Here is a 16,976-nt window from a genome sequence, read left to right as displayed (position 1 = left end):
AAATGGTCAACACTTTCAATAGAATTCCAACAAAGGCAACAGTTAGGGATAGAAAGATTTCTTTGGGAAAGAAACTCCTAGGTTGAAAGAGAATTAGTTAAAGCTCTCCAAACAATAACGCAATGTCTTGGAATGGAAGATCTAAACCAAACCAACCTAAACCAGTGAATAGAAGGAGCTTTAGATCTCACCAAATTCCAAACAGAAGAAGAGGAGAATGTTTTGGATGAATTAGCAACCAACTGGACAACATCCCCACTACTTCTAGATCTCATACTAACAGTCTAAAGTAGGGGTGTAAGTCTAACCTTGACGATTCGAACCCACCTTGAGCCTGAACCCTATCTAACCCGGCTATGAGGGTCAACCCGGCCCAACCTGACCTAACCCAGTGTGGGGTTGGGGTTGGGCCTGGGCTGGGCCGGGCCTGGGTTGAGGCATAGAAAACCCAGCCCGACCCTAACCCACCCTGGGTCTAACCCTGATTATTATTGTGCTTTGTAGAATGCAGGTGTCTCTCTCAGCCAAGGGAGTTTCTTTTTGTTGTCATTGAGTATAGCCAAAAGAGAGAGCACAAAGCCAAAGGAAAAACCCATCTTTGAAGAACAAGTCTTGTTTCTCTCTTACATTGGAATTTGCATTCACTTTTGAGTTCTCTATTGTAGTAAATGGAATTATTGAAATTAAGAACGGAAAATGTTTTTTATTTTTTTTTATTTTTTATTTTTTATTTTTTATTTTTTAAACTGGAACATTGCACATATTGACAGGAAACAACTCTACCTGCCTAATATTTTGGGTTGGGCTTGGCCCACATGGACTTCCATTGTGGTCAAGATTTAACTCAGCCCATAATGTCATTGCATCTTGTTGAATGAATGAAGAAAGTAACTAAAACAGGACAAGGAAGCTTTCCTAAGCTTTTGAAAAACCGACAAGAGAACTTCATTAGTAGAAGGTACCCTTTCTCTTTAAACTCTTAGCACATGCCAACACTTTTGAGGAATTTAGGGGGTGGAGGGTCCGTTACGGTCAATGTTTTTCAGAGTTTGTAGGTAGCGGAATGGTTTGAAGAATTGGAATTGGAATTGGAATTGGAGTTGAAATCAGAATTGAATCATACGTATCGGAATGTGATTCCACTAAGAAGATCAGCTAGGGTCAACCCAACCCAACCCAACCCGGCCCAACCCTGAGCCTTGTAGGGTTGGGCCTGTGATGTAGATAAGTCACTTGGACTTATTATATTGCAAATAAGCCTTGGGTTGTGTTATGTATATGTTGGGCCTTTGATCCCATGGGTTTTCTTTGAAATTGGTCACTTTAATGGGCCTAAAATATGGGTAGAAGGTAGGAAAACGGGATTTTATTCATTAGTTTAATTAGTTGCTATTTAATTTAATAAAGGCCTATTAGGCTATTAGTTGGTTGTAAAGTCCTATATGGACTATTGGTTAGTTAGTCCTACTCCATGTTGGAGTCATAAAGTCAAGTCTTAGTCCTATTTTGAATTCCTAGTTGTAGTAGGAGTGTCTAGTCCTATTGGGAAACTAGCTCATAGTATTAGTATGATTGTAAACTTCCCCTCTATAAATAGAGAGGCATATGTACCATTATTGGACAGATTTGAATGAAAGAAAGTTTGCATTTATGAAATAAAGTTTGCAACTAAATGCTTAGAGCAGCTGAGATAGCTATGGGTGAGAAGCCCAGGCTGAGATAACCACTTCCTTTATTCTCTTTCACCCTTCTCAACACCCCATCCGTTTTATTCTTCTTTTTTTTATTTTATTTGCTGTAACATTCAAGAGGTATAATTCATATTCTGATAAAAGTTTGTAGAAATTAGAACCGATCAGCAATCCTAGTGGGAATAGAGAGATCGATCTCCTCTTTCTCTCTTCTGTACTCTATTCAGCCAGGTCTTCAATCAGGGTATTCCAGGCCTCATAAGGGTCCCACGATCCTTACCTAGTCACTGTTGGAAGCATTTAGCTGTTGTTCTTGAAGGTTCTCAGTTTTCTCTCCTAGGTCAGAAAATCAAGAAAGCTTGTAACTTCACAACCAGCTGTCAAAATCCTCTCAACTTTGGGGGTTTCTGTACCCTCCTTTGGGACTATGTACACCCAAAAGTGCAGCTCAATCGGACTCCCACAAACTTGGCTGTACCTTTCTCTCTCCTATCGGGTTGGGTTTTGGGCTGATTTTGCTCCTATATGGGTATTGTATCCTTGAGGGTTTATTTGATGGTATTATTTCTTTGTTTCTTTCTCCTATTTGTATTATTTAGGGTTATAAACTGTGGAGTTAGTTACTTGTAATCTACTCTTGCATTAAGTGGTATCAGAGCTACGGTTGAAGAAAGCTCCAAACAATCTATCAAGGCCTAACCGAAGATGGTTCCATCAGTTCGTTACTTTGTTGGACAAAGGGATACATTCTACATCCTTGATTGGTTAGATTCTTTGGAGGAATATTTTGACTACTATAACTTGACAGAGACACAAAAGCTTCAAGTTGTTTGCTTCCGGTTGATTGGCCATGCTAGAGATTGGTGGAGAGTCCATGAAAAGCGACTCCGAGTTTGAGGACATGAGCCTAGGACTTGGGAAGAGATGAAATACCAGTTAGTGACACAATACCTCCCTGTATATTTTCAAAGAAGGCTCTTCCCTCCACAGGATTCCCTTCATAATACATCTACTGCTGCCCAATCTAATGATCACCCACATTATTTTTATGAGGAATTCCTTAAATGGATGCGTGAATTGGACATGTACTTTGACAACTACAACTTAACAGAGACACAAAAACGCCAATATGCATGTTCCCAGATGAATGATTGTGTACGAATGCAATGGAGAGTCTGTGAAAGGCAACTTCAAGCTCAAGAATGTAAACCGAGAACGTGGGACAAGATGCAGTATGAGTTGGCAGGCATGTACCTATCTGAGCATGAACGAAACATGTACTTCCTTCCACCAGATGTCCAAAAGCCACCCACACTTGACAATAGCATGAAGGAATCATCGGCCTCTATTGCAAAAGAGCAACAAGAGAAGACACCTCTGACCAGTGAACTAGAGTCAAAAGTTGAGGTTAGTGTTAAAATTTTTTCAGCCATTCCTATTGTTGAGGAAAAACTAGTCATTGATGTTCCCATCAACGAGACTCATGTGGGAGAAGTCGAAAGCAACAAGGTTGCCACAATGGTCAATGAAGTTGAGACTGACACTACAACAACTGTGATGATTGTGAACAACCAAGAGGAAGATCCTAAGGAGTTCAAGAATGAAGTTGTGTTTGAACCATCAATGGAACCGGTTGGGAACCACCAGATAAATGAACCAAAAGAGCTTTATGTTGCATTGAAGTTAGAAGAGATCAAAGGTGCATATGTAGATGACCCTATGGATACATCCAAAGATGTTGAAGTTGAGCATGTGGAATTCGTCATCCCATTAAAGTATCTTGAAGATCGAGCTCCTCACATTCTAGACTACATCTTTATTATCAAAGAGCTACCTGAATTTTTCTATGGCTTGAAGAGGGACGTGCACCATGATATAATCACCCTCACACTTTACAAAATTCGAGGACGAATTTTTTCTAAGAGAGGGTGAGTTGATGTAGATAAGTCACTTGGGCTTATTTTATTGCAAATAAGCCTTGGGTTGTGTTATGTATGTGTTGGGCCTTTGATCCCATGGGTTTTTTTTGAAATGGACCACTTTAATAGGCCTAAAATATGGGTAGAAGGTAGGAAAACGGGATTTTATTCATTAGTTTAATTAGTTGCTATTTAATTTAATAAAGGCCTATTAGGCTATTAGTTGGTTGTAAAGTCCTATATGGACTATTAGTTAGTCTTACTCCATGTTGGAGTCATAAAGTCAAGTCTTAGTCCTATTTTGAATTCCTAGTTGTAGTAGGAGTGTCTAGTCCTATTGGGAAACTAGCTCCTATTATTAGTATGATTGTAAACTTTCCCTCTATAAATAGAGAGGCATATGTACCATTATTGGATAGATTTGAATAAAAGAAAGTTTGCATTTATGAAATAAAGTTTGCAACTAAACGCTTAGAGCAGCTGAGATAGCTGTGGGTGAGAAGCCCAGGCTGAGATAGCCACTTCCTTTATTCTCTTTCACCCTTCTCAACCCCCCATCCGTTTTATTTTTCTTTTTTTATTTTATTTGCTATAACATTCAAGAGGTATAATTCAGATTATGATAAAAGTCTGCAGAAATTAGAACCGATCAGCAATCCTAGTGGGAATAGAGAGAGATCGATCTCCTCTCTCTCTCTCTTCTGTACTCTGTTTAGCCAGGTCTTCAATCAGGGTATTCCAGGCCTCATAAGGGTCCCACGATCCTTACCTAGTCACTGTTGGAAGCATTCAGCTGCTGTTCTTGAAGGTTCTTCTCAATTTTCTCTCCTAGGTCAGAAAATCAAGAAAGCTTGTAACTTTACAACCAACTGTCAGAATCCTCTCAGCTTTGGGGGTTTTTGTACCCTCCCTAGGGATCTACACCCAAAAGTGCAGCTCAATCGGACTCCCACAAACCTGGCCACACCTTTCTCTCTCCTGTTGGGTTTTGGGTTGGTTTTGCTCCTATATGGGTATTGTATCCTTGAGGGTTTATTTGATGGTATTATTTCTTTGTTTCTTCCTCCTATTTGTATTGTTTGGGGTTATAAACTGCGGAGTTAGTTACTTGTAATCTACTCCTGCATTAGCCTGAGCATGAACCCGATAGGGTTGGGTTAGGGTTGGGTTGAGTTTTGGGACCTAGGGTTGGGTTAGGGTTTTGAGAAACCCGGCACAACCCGGCCCTGTTTCACCCTCAGTTGGAAGCTTATCCCAGACCTCAATAAGAGAATTAGAATTTCTAAGGACTAGAAGCCAAAGACCATCCCTCAAAATTGAAGATACCTTTGCTAGTCTATCGGATCCCGCATCATACCTATTTCTCTTTTATCAATTTGTTCTGATAAATTCATCAATCAATAATCTATATATATATATATATTAAGAAAAATTATCAGAACCTTCTTTTTTTGGGGGGGGGGTGAGGAAGGAAATAAAATGACGTGTTCTTGTGCATTGAATGGTTAACCTTGTGGGTTGGTTATGAAAAAAATAATAAAAAATATTGATTGTTAAATTAAGGTCATCAATCCATTACTTGAATAATATTTTTAAATCTTTGATTTCCCAAAGACCTAAAACCAAAATGCAAAACGCAAAACCCAAAACCCAAAACCCAAAACCCTAAATCGTTAAACCAAATTCATAAAGCCTAAACAGAAAACCATAAAGCCTAAACCCCAAACATGAAACCCCAAACCCTAAACTCTAATCCCTAAACCCTAATCGCTATACCCTAAACCTAAAACATTAAACCCTCAACCATAAACCATAAACCCGATACTCTAAAACGTAAGACCTAAACCCTACACCCCATTCCTTAAACCTAAACCCTAATCCCTAAGCTGTACCCAAAACCCTAAACCCTAAACGCTAAACCCGAACCTTACATCCCAAAACCTAAACCTTAAACCCTAAACCCTAAATTGTGGACCCAAAAATCGTAAACATTAAACCCTAAACCCTAAATCGTAGACAAAAAATCGCAAACACTAAACCCTAAACCCCAAACCCCAAACCCAAAACCCAAAACCCAAAACCCAAAACCCTAGACCCTAAACCCTAAATCGTAGACCCAAAACCATAAACACTAAACCGTACACCTTAAACCCTGAACCCTAAACCTTAAAACCTAAACCATAACCCAACATTCTATACCCTAAATCGCAAAACCCTAAACCTTAAACCCTAAACCCTCAATCCTAAACCCTAAACTCTAAACAAAAAAACCTTAAACCCTAAACCCCAAACCCTAAACGCTAAACCGTAAACCCTAAACCCTAAACCCTAAACCCAAAACCCTAACCACTAAACCCTAAACTCTAAACACTAAACCCTAAACCTTAAACCCTTAACACTAAACCCAAAACCTATAACCCTAGACCCAAAACCCTAAACCCTAAACCCTAAAACCTAAATGCTAAACCATTATCTTCAAACCTAAACTGTAAACCACAAACCCTACACCCTAAATCCTAACCTAAACCCTAAACACTAAAGTTTAAACCCAAAACACAAAACCCTAAACCCTAAATCCTAAAACCCTAAACCCTAATACCTAAACATTAAACAGCAAATCTTAAACCCTAAACCCCAAACCCTAAAGAACTATACCTTAACCCTAAACACTAAACCAGCAAACATAAACCTTAACCTGAAACCCTAAACCCTAAAGCCTCAACTCTAATCCCTACACCCCAAACCCTAAACCTTAAAACCCAAAACCATTAACCCAAAAGCCTAAACCCTAAAAAAAAAATACCTAAAGCGTAAACCTCAAAACCCAAAACCATAAACCATAAACCCTAAATCATAAACCCTAAACCTTATACACTAAAGCCTAAACCATAAACCCTAAACCTTATACACTAAAGCCTAAACCATAAACCCTAAACCCTAAACCCTAAACCCTAATCCCTAAAACCTTAAACCTAAATTTTACACCCAAAAACCTAAACCCTAAACCCAAAAACTCTAAACCCTAAACCCTAAATCCAAAACCCTAAACCTAAAATCCTGAACCCTGAACCCTGAACCCTGAACCCTGAACCCTGAACCCAAAACCATAAGCCCTAAGCCCCAAACCCCAAACCCCAAACCCCAAACCCTAAACCCTAAACCCTAAACCCTAATAGCTAAACTCTAAACCTTAAATCCCAAACCAAAAACACTAAACCCAAAACACTCAATTGCTGACTAGCTGCTTGAAAGTTCTTAGGAATTTCATTGGGGCCTTTTTGAATATCCCACCCTGTGGCATTCTCCAAGGCTTGCCTTTCAAAGCAATGGGCCAACAATTACGAAGTGTATAAATGGACCAATCATCACTGTGTGTACATTCCTACTTAGTTTACCTCCATGCTACATAAAACTATTCAATATATTGGTGTTGATTCTGGTTCGCTAAGTTGAATTATAAAAGTTCTTTATGTTTCTTCTTTTGGGGAGGAAGGAGTGCTCTTCTTTTATGCGTTTCTTCTGTCCACTCTACTGCAACAAGTAACAAATATTCAGCTAGTTTCACCAAGAAGTTGCCCATGATATTCTTTATTCATGTTTGCAGTTATTATCATTTCTACTGCTTTAGTATTTGCATCTGTCCGTATCTTTGAAACTTATGATTTAGAATGTTTTCCAGCATCGTATGGCGGGATTAGCTGCTATTGAAATTGCCCAGAAGGTCTCAAAGGCTTGGCGTTCTCTGCAAGCAGAATGGAAACATTCAAGTAAGAGGGCAGCAAAAATTGGCAAAACAGTTAGGAAAAAGGAAAAGACCTATGTGCTAAGCCAGAACAGAGGGGGTGTTGGTTGTAGTACCAGTAGTTCTTCAGAAACTTCAACTTCATCTGGTATTAATGAGGACAGAGGTTTGAGCCGTTCTATGATGTCATGGCAAGATATTTATTCATTGGCTGTTAAATGGAGGCAGATATCAGAACCTTGTGATCCAGTTGTGTGGGTTAACAAGCTAAGGTAATCTTTCAGTCTTGTTGTTTCTGCTTGTATACTTGATTTTCTGGTGTTTTGTCATTATGTTGTCACTTGGTCTTGCAGTTTTTCTGTGTGGTAATCTAGACAGTTTTGTTTTGTTTTGTTTTTGTTTTTGTTTTTTTTTTTTTTTTTTTTTTTTTTGTTTTTTTTGTTTTTTTTTGTTTTTTTTTTGTTTTTTGTTTTTTTTTCTGTCATGATGTTTTATTGGCCTTTGATTTGATCCAACACCTCTCCATTAGTACCATAAAGTATTTGTACCCTGAAATTTAGATTATATTTTCCAAAGGATGTGGTCTTTGTACCTACATGTTATAATAATGCCCCAGGCTTAAGCTTTCTTCCTATTTCTATTTCTTTTATTAGAAACAATCTGGCTACTAATGGCCATTTTATAAGGTACTGCATTGAAATTCGAGTTTTAATCTTGGTACTTTTTCTCCCTTATCTATCCTTAAGAATTTGAAACTCTTTAACTCTTGATGTTATCACTTCTTGGGAATTTATTTTCTTATAATGTTGTGGTGTTTCTTTCTGCAAACCAGTGAAGAGTTCAATACGGGATTTGGGTCTCACACTCCAATGGTTCTTGGGCAAGCAAAAGTCGTCCGTTACTTTCCAAATTATCAAAGGTATAATCCTTTTCTCTCTTCAGCTTATAACAATTGCTGAAAGTCTTGTGAAAAGATCCTTTATTATTTGGTAATGGCTGCAGAACAATGACCGTTGCAAAAACAGTCATCAAGGAAACCATGTATGTAAACAACAAGACTGATGATGTTGTCAATCTAGCAAAAGATGGGAGGTTAGAAAAGGTGACTTTCAGTCAATTTCCATTTGTATGTATTGGCTTTTTAATTTTCTACTTCTAGAATCGCTTAGCTTAAATGCTCAAGCTGTTTAGTAAACGCTACAACAATGTATATCATTACACACCACCACCCACACACATGCACCCCACCCTACCCAAAAAAGAAAAAATAAAATAAAATAAAATAAGAAAGTCGATGAATGTGACACTAACATGTGGTGGTGCCATACCTTGATCTGGGGCGCTGGGGAAACCAACATAGGGACCAACCCGGAGGTGGAAATAGGGGCCAAACATGGACGGGCCAAGATAGATGGGCTAGAAGATTCAAGATGGGAGAAATGGGCCGATGGGCTGAGGAGATGGTTAGGTGCTTCGGGCAAAATGGCTGGCCCAATTGGGATGTTGGTGGGAACAATAGGTGGAGGAGGGAGGGGATAAGGTAGCAGGGGGCCCTTCCTAGGCACAAGAGAGGCAAAGGGGGGGGGACCCAAAGCTCGTTTTCCCTTTCTCTAACAGAAGGGGCAGCGTGGAGGGAGCAGAGCGAGGAGGGGGGGTTGGGCCCACTATGATAGAGGAGAGGGGTTGCAAATGATGGGGGGAAGTGGAGGGGCCCACCTCAGGAGCCCGATGAGACAATTGAGAAGAGGGGATAGAAAGGTCGAGAACATATTTGAAAGAGGGAGTCAGTCTCTGTGAGGTAGAGGAGGTGCAGAATGTTGGATGGAGGAATGAACTTGCAGGGGGTTTGCAGAAGAGACAGACGTATGAGGAAGACCACTCGATCAACCATGGGGAGGGAGGTTTCCGACTGAAGAAGTAACTATTGCCTCAAAGCGATGGTCAGAGGGACAGGCAACATCGTTGTAGTTGACAGAGCTCTGCATGACATAGAAGGAATTGCAACCAGCGGTAGCAACAAGAGGGACCGAAGGTCCGTTGGGGTTTCGAGCTTCTTGACTTCGACGATAGTCCGAGGTAGGCATGTCATTCCGGCGACTCTTATGGTGCCTGCTTCTTCTCTAGCCATAGGTAGGGTTGCAGGAATGAAAGGGGGCGGAGGGTATAAAATAGTACCTAGGATGGAGGAGCCAGCGGTACCTTCAAGCTAATAGGAGGTATCGATCTCAGTTGTAGGGTTTGGGATCTTTGGAGCACAAACCTTTGTTTGATGGTCGAAAACCTTGCAAATGAGACACCCAGGAGGGGGCTACTCATAGTGAACCTCTTATTGGAAGGAGAAGCCTTCATCATTCACAACAGTAACTGATTTTCTTTTTCTTTTATTTTTTTTGGGTGGGGAGGGGAGTGCATCAGACGATACTTCAACACAGATCCTCACAAAGGCTAGGCTATCCATTCTATTGTTTCCCTCATCAAAGAAGAGGGGATTGCTAAGAACAGAACCTATGATAATAAGGCCCGATTCACACCAAAAATGGAGGGGGGAAGGTCTTGGCAGAGCGACCTGAGAGGTATGGAGGTGAGGTCCACCTTGTTGAAAAGTAGATATTGATCCCATTGTCTAAAGAAGATCGGGTTTTTCCCACTTTCCAAGGGCCACCTTCTAAGGCCCTTATATTGTCATGTTCTTCAGGGAATTTGAAAAATGAAAAAGCCATTGTTGGGGAGGTAAGAGTCCAATGTCTGCATTGTTTGCTCAGAGACAATTTAACAATATTGAAAGTAGGTCTATTGCCGATGAAGTGGCCAGCCAAACAATTTTTCCATTTAGATATCTCAGATTTTTCTGACTTGCAGGTGCTGTGGTATTTTCCTTTTACTTTCACTTTTCCTATTTGGTCTTTGCATGGATCCATGTAGCCGACCCCATTTAAGTTGGGATAAGGCTGAGTTGTTTTCTGTTGTAGATTCCAACAAGCTAGTCAGACAGAGGGTAACTTTGGAGTCTCCAACCAGAGAAGGTGAGACAAAGTGAAGATCATGGCCCTCCCTTGAGGGTAAGGGTGCGATAATTTTTATTAAATTTCCCGCATCTTCGTTTGTACCGGAAAGTCTCAAGGCAAGAGTTTGTGGATGGAAAAATAACTATTGAGATATTGCCTACTCGGGCAAATGTTATTCATATGAGCCCATGCACAATTGTTCAAATATAGAGGTTTTGGTATTATGAATCCAAATACTATGGGATTGGACATAAGGCGATACATCTCCTCCTGCCTGGTGGGACAACCGGTAGTGTGATTCAAGGCATTTGGACACTCTTGGAATGCATATACCAAAAACTAGAGTAGCAAGGCCTTCCAACACTGGATTAAATAAAGGAAGCTCTTTGAAATCTGGAAGCAGATGGAGCTCTGGGTCCAGTCTGGTTTTCTGGTCATTAGAATATTGGCTGCTGGGAGATTAGTGGATAAAGTGACTTGAATTCTTCAGTCACACCTGATGACCCGAGTCACCTCCACTTATAGCCCTTTTAAGTTAGCCAAAACCTGAGTTGGTATGTCTGGTTAGAACTTTTGCACCTGATTTAAAACCTTGGGTGGTTTTGAAAGTCTATTGAATGGAGGGGAGCAATGTTCTGAAGCCCATTTGACTTCTCCAGTTGACTGCATGACCAACACCCAGGGATTTCTGCATTCAGTCAGTTCCCAGTTTACCTTTCCAAACGAAGCTATTCATTGGTTGTCAAGGTCAAACAGTTGCAATGGTTTGACTTCAACAGTTACACCAGTCAACCCATGATTTAGCACCTTAACAACTTGATGAACGTGTTGGGTTGGGGAGAATGTCCCACAATAAATCATTAGGGGGTCTCAAAGTTATTATGGTTGAAACTGAATAATGCCTGTGAAAGTTGATACGAGGCCATTCACATAAGTGAGATGGCCCTGCTTCATCCATATCTTCCTCTTTTATAGAAAATGTGATATTTAATTTCTACTGATGCAACATGTCACCGATTTATCAGATCAGATTTTTGCTCTTGCTAGTTGTTGTGCTCGCTAATTTGGGTTCATACTTTTACTGCTTAATGCATAACTTAGCATATACAAAATTCAGATAATGCAGGCTGAATCCTGTTCTGATCTTTACGACGTCATTGGTGAGGACTTCTGGTTAGCTACTCGGTGTGAGAGCACAGCATTTGAGGGGTAATAATCTCCCTTGAGTTAAATTGGTTTTTCTTGCTTCCTTTATCATGCAAACTGTTATATAGGAAGCCTACATTAGTTCTCTAGCAGAATTAAAAAGTATGGCATGTCTAAGAGAGCTGATATTTCTTGGTGTCATCATAATTTCTGATGGCTATGCATTGCAGGAAACTCCTTGAAGGGACAAGGATCACCCTACAAAAGATGTACTGTTCTAATTGTTGTTATTTCTGTTTGTTCTGTAATCATCATCATTTCCATTTTCTCCACAAAAATATCATATAAACTCCACATGTTTCTTACAGGAATGAACAAGGATTTGATTTTGCAATTAGAACACCTTGTACTCCTTCTAGATGGGATGATTATGATGCAGAGATGGCTATGGCATGGGAAGTAAGTAACTAGAGCTCAAAACTTCAGTAAAGTGTTTTTTTTGTTTTTGTTTTGTTTTTTTTGTTTTTTGTTTTTTGTTTTTGTTTTTTTCTGTTTTTTTGTTTTTTTTTTTTTTTTTTTTTTTTTTTTTTTTTTTTTTTTTTTTTTTTTTTTTTTTTTTTTTTTTTTTTTTTTTTTTTTTTTTTTTTTAGTTTTTCTATTGCACTGGGGGAGCAGGATCTTTGTAGTGACATGGAATGTGGGTGGAAAATCACCACCTGGTCACTTGAATCTCAAAGATTGGCTTCACACCTCACCTCCAGCAGATATTTACATTCTTGTGTATGTCCTATTATCAATTTTATTTTTCTTTACAATTTTCTTCTCTTTTGTAGCTATGCAAATACAAGAAGATTAATGGAATCTGTTTTTATTCCATTCTCCAAATTTCAAGAAATTGTTCCCCTGAATGCTGGAAACGTTTTGGGAGCAAAAGACAATGGCCCTGCCAGGAAGTGGCTGGCTCGCACCCGAAAGACTCTTAATAATATCCCTGGCACAAGTGGCAGTGCTAGGAAGTTGCTACATGCCTTCTCCAATTCCTGATCCAATAGCAGAATTAGATGAAGATTTTGGAGGCTCCACAAAGCAGAAGGCCTCATCTTTCTTACACCATCGGTCATTATAGTCCTTGAGTCGTAGCATGAGAATGGACAATGACATGTCAACCTCGCAACTTGGCTGGATCGACGATTCAGTGTTTGTGATAGGGTTATTTTTTGTCAGGCCGAGTGATTATAATCCCAATTTCATATGGAGTTCGTCTGATGATGAGAATGCACCTAGGATCCCCCGGGTACCATGTTCTCACCAATGTCCTATGGTGGTTCCACATCCATGGAGGATAGGGAGAGACTATCTGGGTACTCAAGGTACTGCCTTATTGCAAGTAAGCTAATGGTTGGGATATTTCTCACGACATGGGTGAGGAGCAACCTGAGGGATGATGTACGCAATATGAAAGTTTCTTGTGTGGGTAGGGAATTGATGGGTTATCTTGGAAACAAGGTACATTGTTACATGAATCAGATTACTACTTTTTCTTGATATTGAATCTATAGTCCACGTAAACCACCATGATACTGCTAAACTGATAGGTTACAGATTGGAAGGAGGAATGCACATTGTTCTGTAATTGTCTCAACATGGGAGTTAAGCATCCCTACTTCATAGTTTGTTCATATAATAACTATAATAAGTATGTTTGTGGAATTTTTATGAGGTCCATGTTTTCTATTATCCTTATGTTGGCTTTGTTTCTCTTTTGCAGGTCCAAAGAAGACAACCAACCTCATGTTATCTTAGACTTACGAAGGAACATCCTCAACTTCTATTTGGACATACCATTCTCTTAATAGTCTCTCTCTCTCTCTCTCTCTCTCTCTCTCTCTCTGTCTCAGAATAGCATTTAACCATTGATTGTCTAGTTCTCTCTCTCCTACAGCCACACGTGCATTTGCACATGCTCTTTTTTTTTACTAGTACATATATTGACTGTACAGTGATGTAAGGTTCCATAAGAGTGGATTCCGTATCTCATATGGTAAGAATAAAGTGACTACTCTCCCTACGATATTATTATAGAGAAAGTCTCCGTATACCGTTGCTGGAGGAAAAGTATCTATGTGGACTTGCGGTTGTGATTAGATTTCATTCTAGCCAGAGCTGTTTAGCAAAACCTGAACCCACGACTTCCTCTTGTATTCGTCTTGGTGATGCTATGGCAATGCGAATTGGAATCTTAGAAGCATTGTCAAACTTCATAGAAGGATTATTGTGCACAAATATTGCAAAGAACTTTGGTCTTACTTCTCAAACTCATCTGATATTATTCTTGCAGTAGTGGAACTTGTGATAGATAATCTTACATTTGTCCACTTATTTTGACGATTGTAAGTTCCAATTTGTTCCTCGGTTTGGGTCAATTCCCTCCATGGTCCAACAACTATGAATTTTCCACTTTTGACTTAATAAGTTTTTTTTTTTTTTCTTTTTTTTTATCGAAGGCTAAATATGTATATTGGAGAAAATTTTATAAATATATGGTCTAGTGAGCACGTAAGATGGAAATTTTTTCAATTATCGTAGAGTAACTTATTTAAAATTTAACCAAATGTGGTAGTTAATTTTTTGAAAAGAATTCTCCAAGCAAGGGGCATGGGGAGAATGCACTTAGAGAGTGTGACAAAATAACATTGTACATAGGAGGGTAAGGAGGTCATTCCATGTGAGGAGAAGAGAGACACAGAGACAGTAGCATACTTTTCCCCGATATCTAGAGAACCTTTTCCCTTAACTTTATAAACGGATTTGTTATCGAAGAAAAGTTTTTCCATTGCACAACCTAGAGAAGTTTTATATTTAGCAGATTTATTTATATCATGTGGATGGATGACATAGTAAATCTGACCATTGAATGTCTAGAGAATGATTAGGATTGACTAGATATGAAATTTCATTTCAATCTCAAATCTCCTATGTATGTCCATGCATCCCCTTGATAGTTGATGCACACTTTTGGACACCATTTGTGCCAAGGTCGGAAACAACCCATGCAAAAGCAACTAAATAATTATAGATCGCTAAAATTATGAAAGCTTGCACATTGAGAGGGAACTGATCAGTTGCAAAATACAAATCATAAATAAATAAATAACATATCTTTCGAAGACCAGAAAGCGGCTTCAACTGATCAAAAGTCCTGTCCATAGGGATGGGAGAGAACACTTCCATACACCAATGATGGGCATGTTGAGGCAAAGCCTGTTTAAGGGCATTAGGTGTTGCCAATGCACGAACCTTACCTGCTCCTTGCTCCTTAAAACTGAATTTTCTAATATTTTATCAGGCCTTTTTGAGTATAAAGAGTATTTTTTTGCTAAGAATCTAAATGTCATTGACACGAATGCTAGTCCATTTTTCCACTACTTCATAGCAAATGAATGGTTGATCCAATGTTTGGAAATTCTTAGTGCTATTGTCCTTTCCTTCTCAGCCCTTGCCATGACTTTACTTCCTCAAGGAACTTAAGTGATGGCAAGTTCCAAAAGAGAAGGACTCCCTAGCTTAGGAATATTTCTCTTCTCTTCAATATGTATAAGAGGAAGGCTAGATGTTTATCTTATATCTTATATGATAAGAATAAAGAGTATCTATAACCAAAAGATCTATCCCCAGGAGAAATTTTTCACACACCATACTGGAGAAAAAGTTCGCTCAACTAGAATCACTACTTGTGCCCTTACAATATGAAGTCGATAATACTCCCAACTGTCCCAATACTCCATCAAGGGATTCTGCCTTGACAATGGGTGAAGGAAAACTGCCTCCATATATTTTTACCTTTAAAAATATTTGGTAACATATATTGTTTTATCCAAAAAAAATAGCATATATTCTGTGTAATGTATATTTTCTACCAAAAATAAAATAAAATAACATATATTCAGTGTAAATAAATATTAATTAGGTGCTACTTTTGAGATTTGACATGCGTCATTACTGAGTTCACGATCTTTATTTCCTTTTTTTGCTAAAAAGTCATGTATATTAAAAGAAAAAGAAGAAAAAAGAAAAAATAGTACATCAGATGAGGAAGGGAGAAATACCCAACACTCACACTAAGAAGAGAGGGAGAAGCAGAAACTCCACCTTCGGCATTGCCATCAGCAGAATTACGCAACTACCCAACTCCACCAAAAACCAAAAATCTGGAAAGAGAAGAAATTCCTAGGTGAATCTGAACCTAGGCCGACCCGATGCATCCATGTCTAATTCCATTTGAACCAGAGTTGGCCAAATTGAAATCGGCTCTGACACTTCAAAACGAGCAGCTGACTTTGAAAAAAATCCGCCACTGAATTTGCTTCCCTATAGCAATGCGTTATTTTCCATTCCACATCCTCCAAATAAGAAATACAATTTATCCATCTTTGCCGAGCTATCCATGGACTTTGCCTCTTCTGAAAAATAGTCACAACTGCAACTGAATCACATTCTATCCAGAGCCGTTTCACATTATGCTGCTTAGCTAATTCAATCCCTATCATAAGCGCTAAAAATTCAGCCTCAAAATTTGTGCGAGTTCCTAGAAATTTTCTGAAATTTGCCACTACCTCTGCCTTTTCATTGCGAAGGATTCCCCCTGCTCCAGACTTCCCTGGATTACCAATAGAGCAACCATCCGAATTGATTTTTATCCAACCTGGATTAGGAGGGCACCAGAAAATATTGAAGATTTCCCGAGGCCTTCTCCGCACTCCTGAAATACCCAATCTTCTTGCAGTGACAAGATCCGAAATTGAGATGGCTGCCCCTGAATGAACCAGCTCTTGGCAGCTAATTTCTCTCTTCACTTGACCAAAACAATGCTCTTTTGATTTTGAGATTCCTTCGAATTTTCTTCCATTTCTCTCCAACCAAGTAAAGTAAGAGATTAAAACAAAACCCTTCAGCCACACCCCTTTAAAGATGGTCTTCTTGGCCTGATCTTTCCACCAAGCTATCAAACTTTCAACTCCTTCAAATCCAGGCCACATAAACCCAAAACAACAACAAAATTTCTGCCACATGAAAACTGCAAAAGAGCATTCATACATGGTATGATTTATTGACTCTTCCGCTATGCCACAGAGAGTGCACTGAGATGGCAATGGAACCCCTCTCTTTTTCACATTATCATCAGTAGCGAGCTTATTTTTCAACATTCTCCATCCAAACACCGATTGGCGAGGCTGAAGATGAGAATTCCAAATCAATGAATACCACCCCACCTTTGGCGATTCCCGTCTGACTTTTTCCCAAGCCGATTTTATTGTAAAAACTCCAGATGAATTTAATTCCCAATGACAAATATCATCCAGATCTGAAATTATGATATCCTTGGCCTGATCAAAGATATTTTGAAAAAATTCAGAGCTCACCTGGGGAAAATTCCACTCATCTTGGCAAATGAAATCAGAAACCTTTGCCTGCA

The 16,976-nt window shown here is 39.2% G+C and overlaps 1 protein-coding gene across 1 annotated transcript in view; it reads left to right on the top strand.

Annotated features, from left to right (window-relative positions):
- Positions 1-11,974, top strand: part of LOC122073708 (suppressor of RPS4-RLD 1) — a 56,201-nt gene extending 44,227 nt beyond the window's left edge. The window contains exons 16-21 of the mRNA XM_042638333.1: positions 7,290-7,624; positions 8,185-8,271; positions 8,355-8,454; positions 11,475-11,566; positions 11,734-11,772; positions 11,872-11,974. Of these exons, the coding sequence (XP_042494267.1) occupies positions 7,290-7,624; positions 8,185-8,271; positions 8,355-8,454; positions 11,475-11,566; positions 11,734-11,772; positions 11,872-11,974 (756 nt within the window). The remainder of the gene's footprint in view (positions 1-7,289; positions 7,625-8,184; positions 8,272-8,354; positions 8,455-11,474; positions 11,567-11,733; positions 11,773-11,871) is intronic.
- The last annotated feature ends 5,002 nt before the right edge of the window (positions 11,975-16,976 follow it).

This window comes from Macadamia integrifolia, chromosome 3 (assembly GCF_013358625.1).
Source record: "Macadamia integrifolia cultivar HAES 741 chromosome 3, SCU_Mint_v3, whole genome shotgun sequence".
NCBI lineage: Eukaryota > Viridiplantae > Streptophyta > Magnoliopsida > Proteales > Proteaceae > Macadamia > Macadamia integrifolia.
This window is presented reverse-complemented; position numbering and strand designations above follow the sequence as displayed.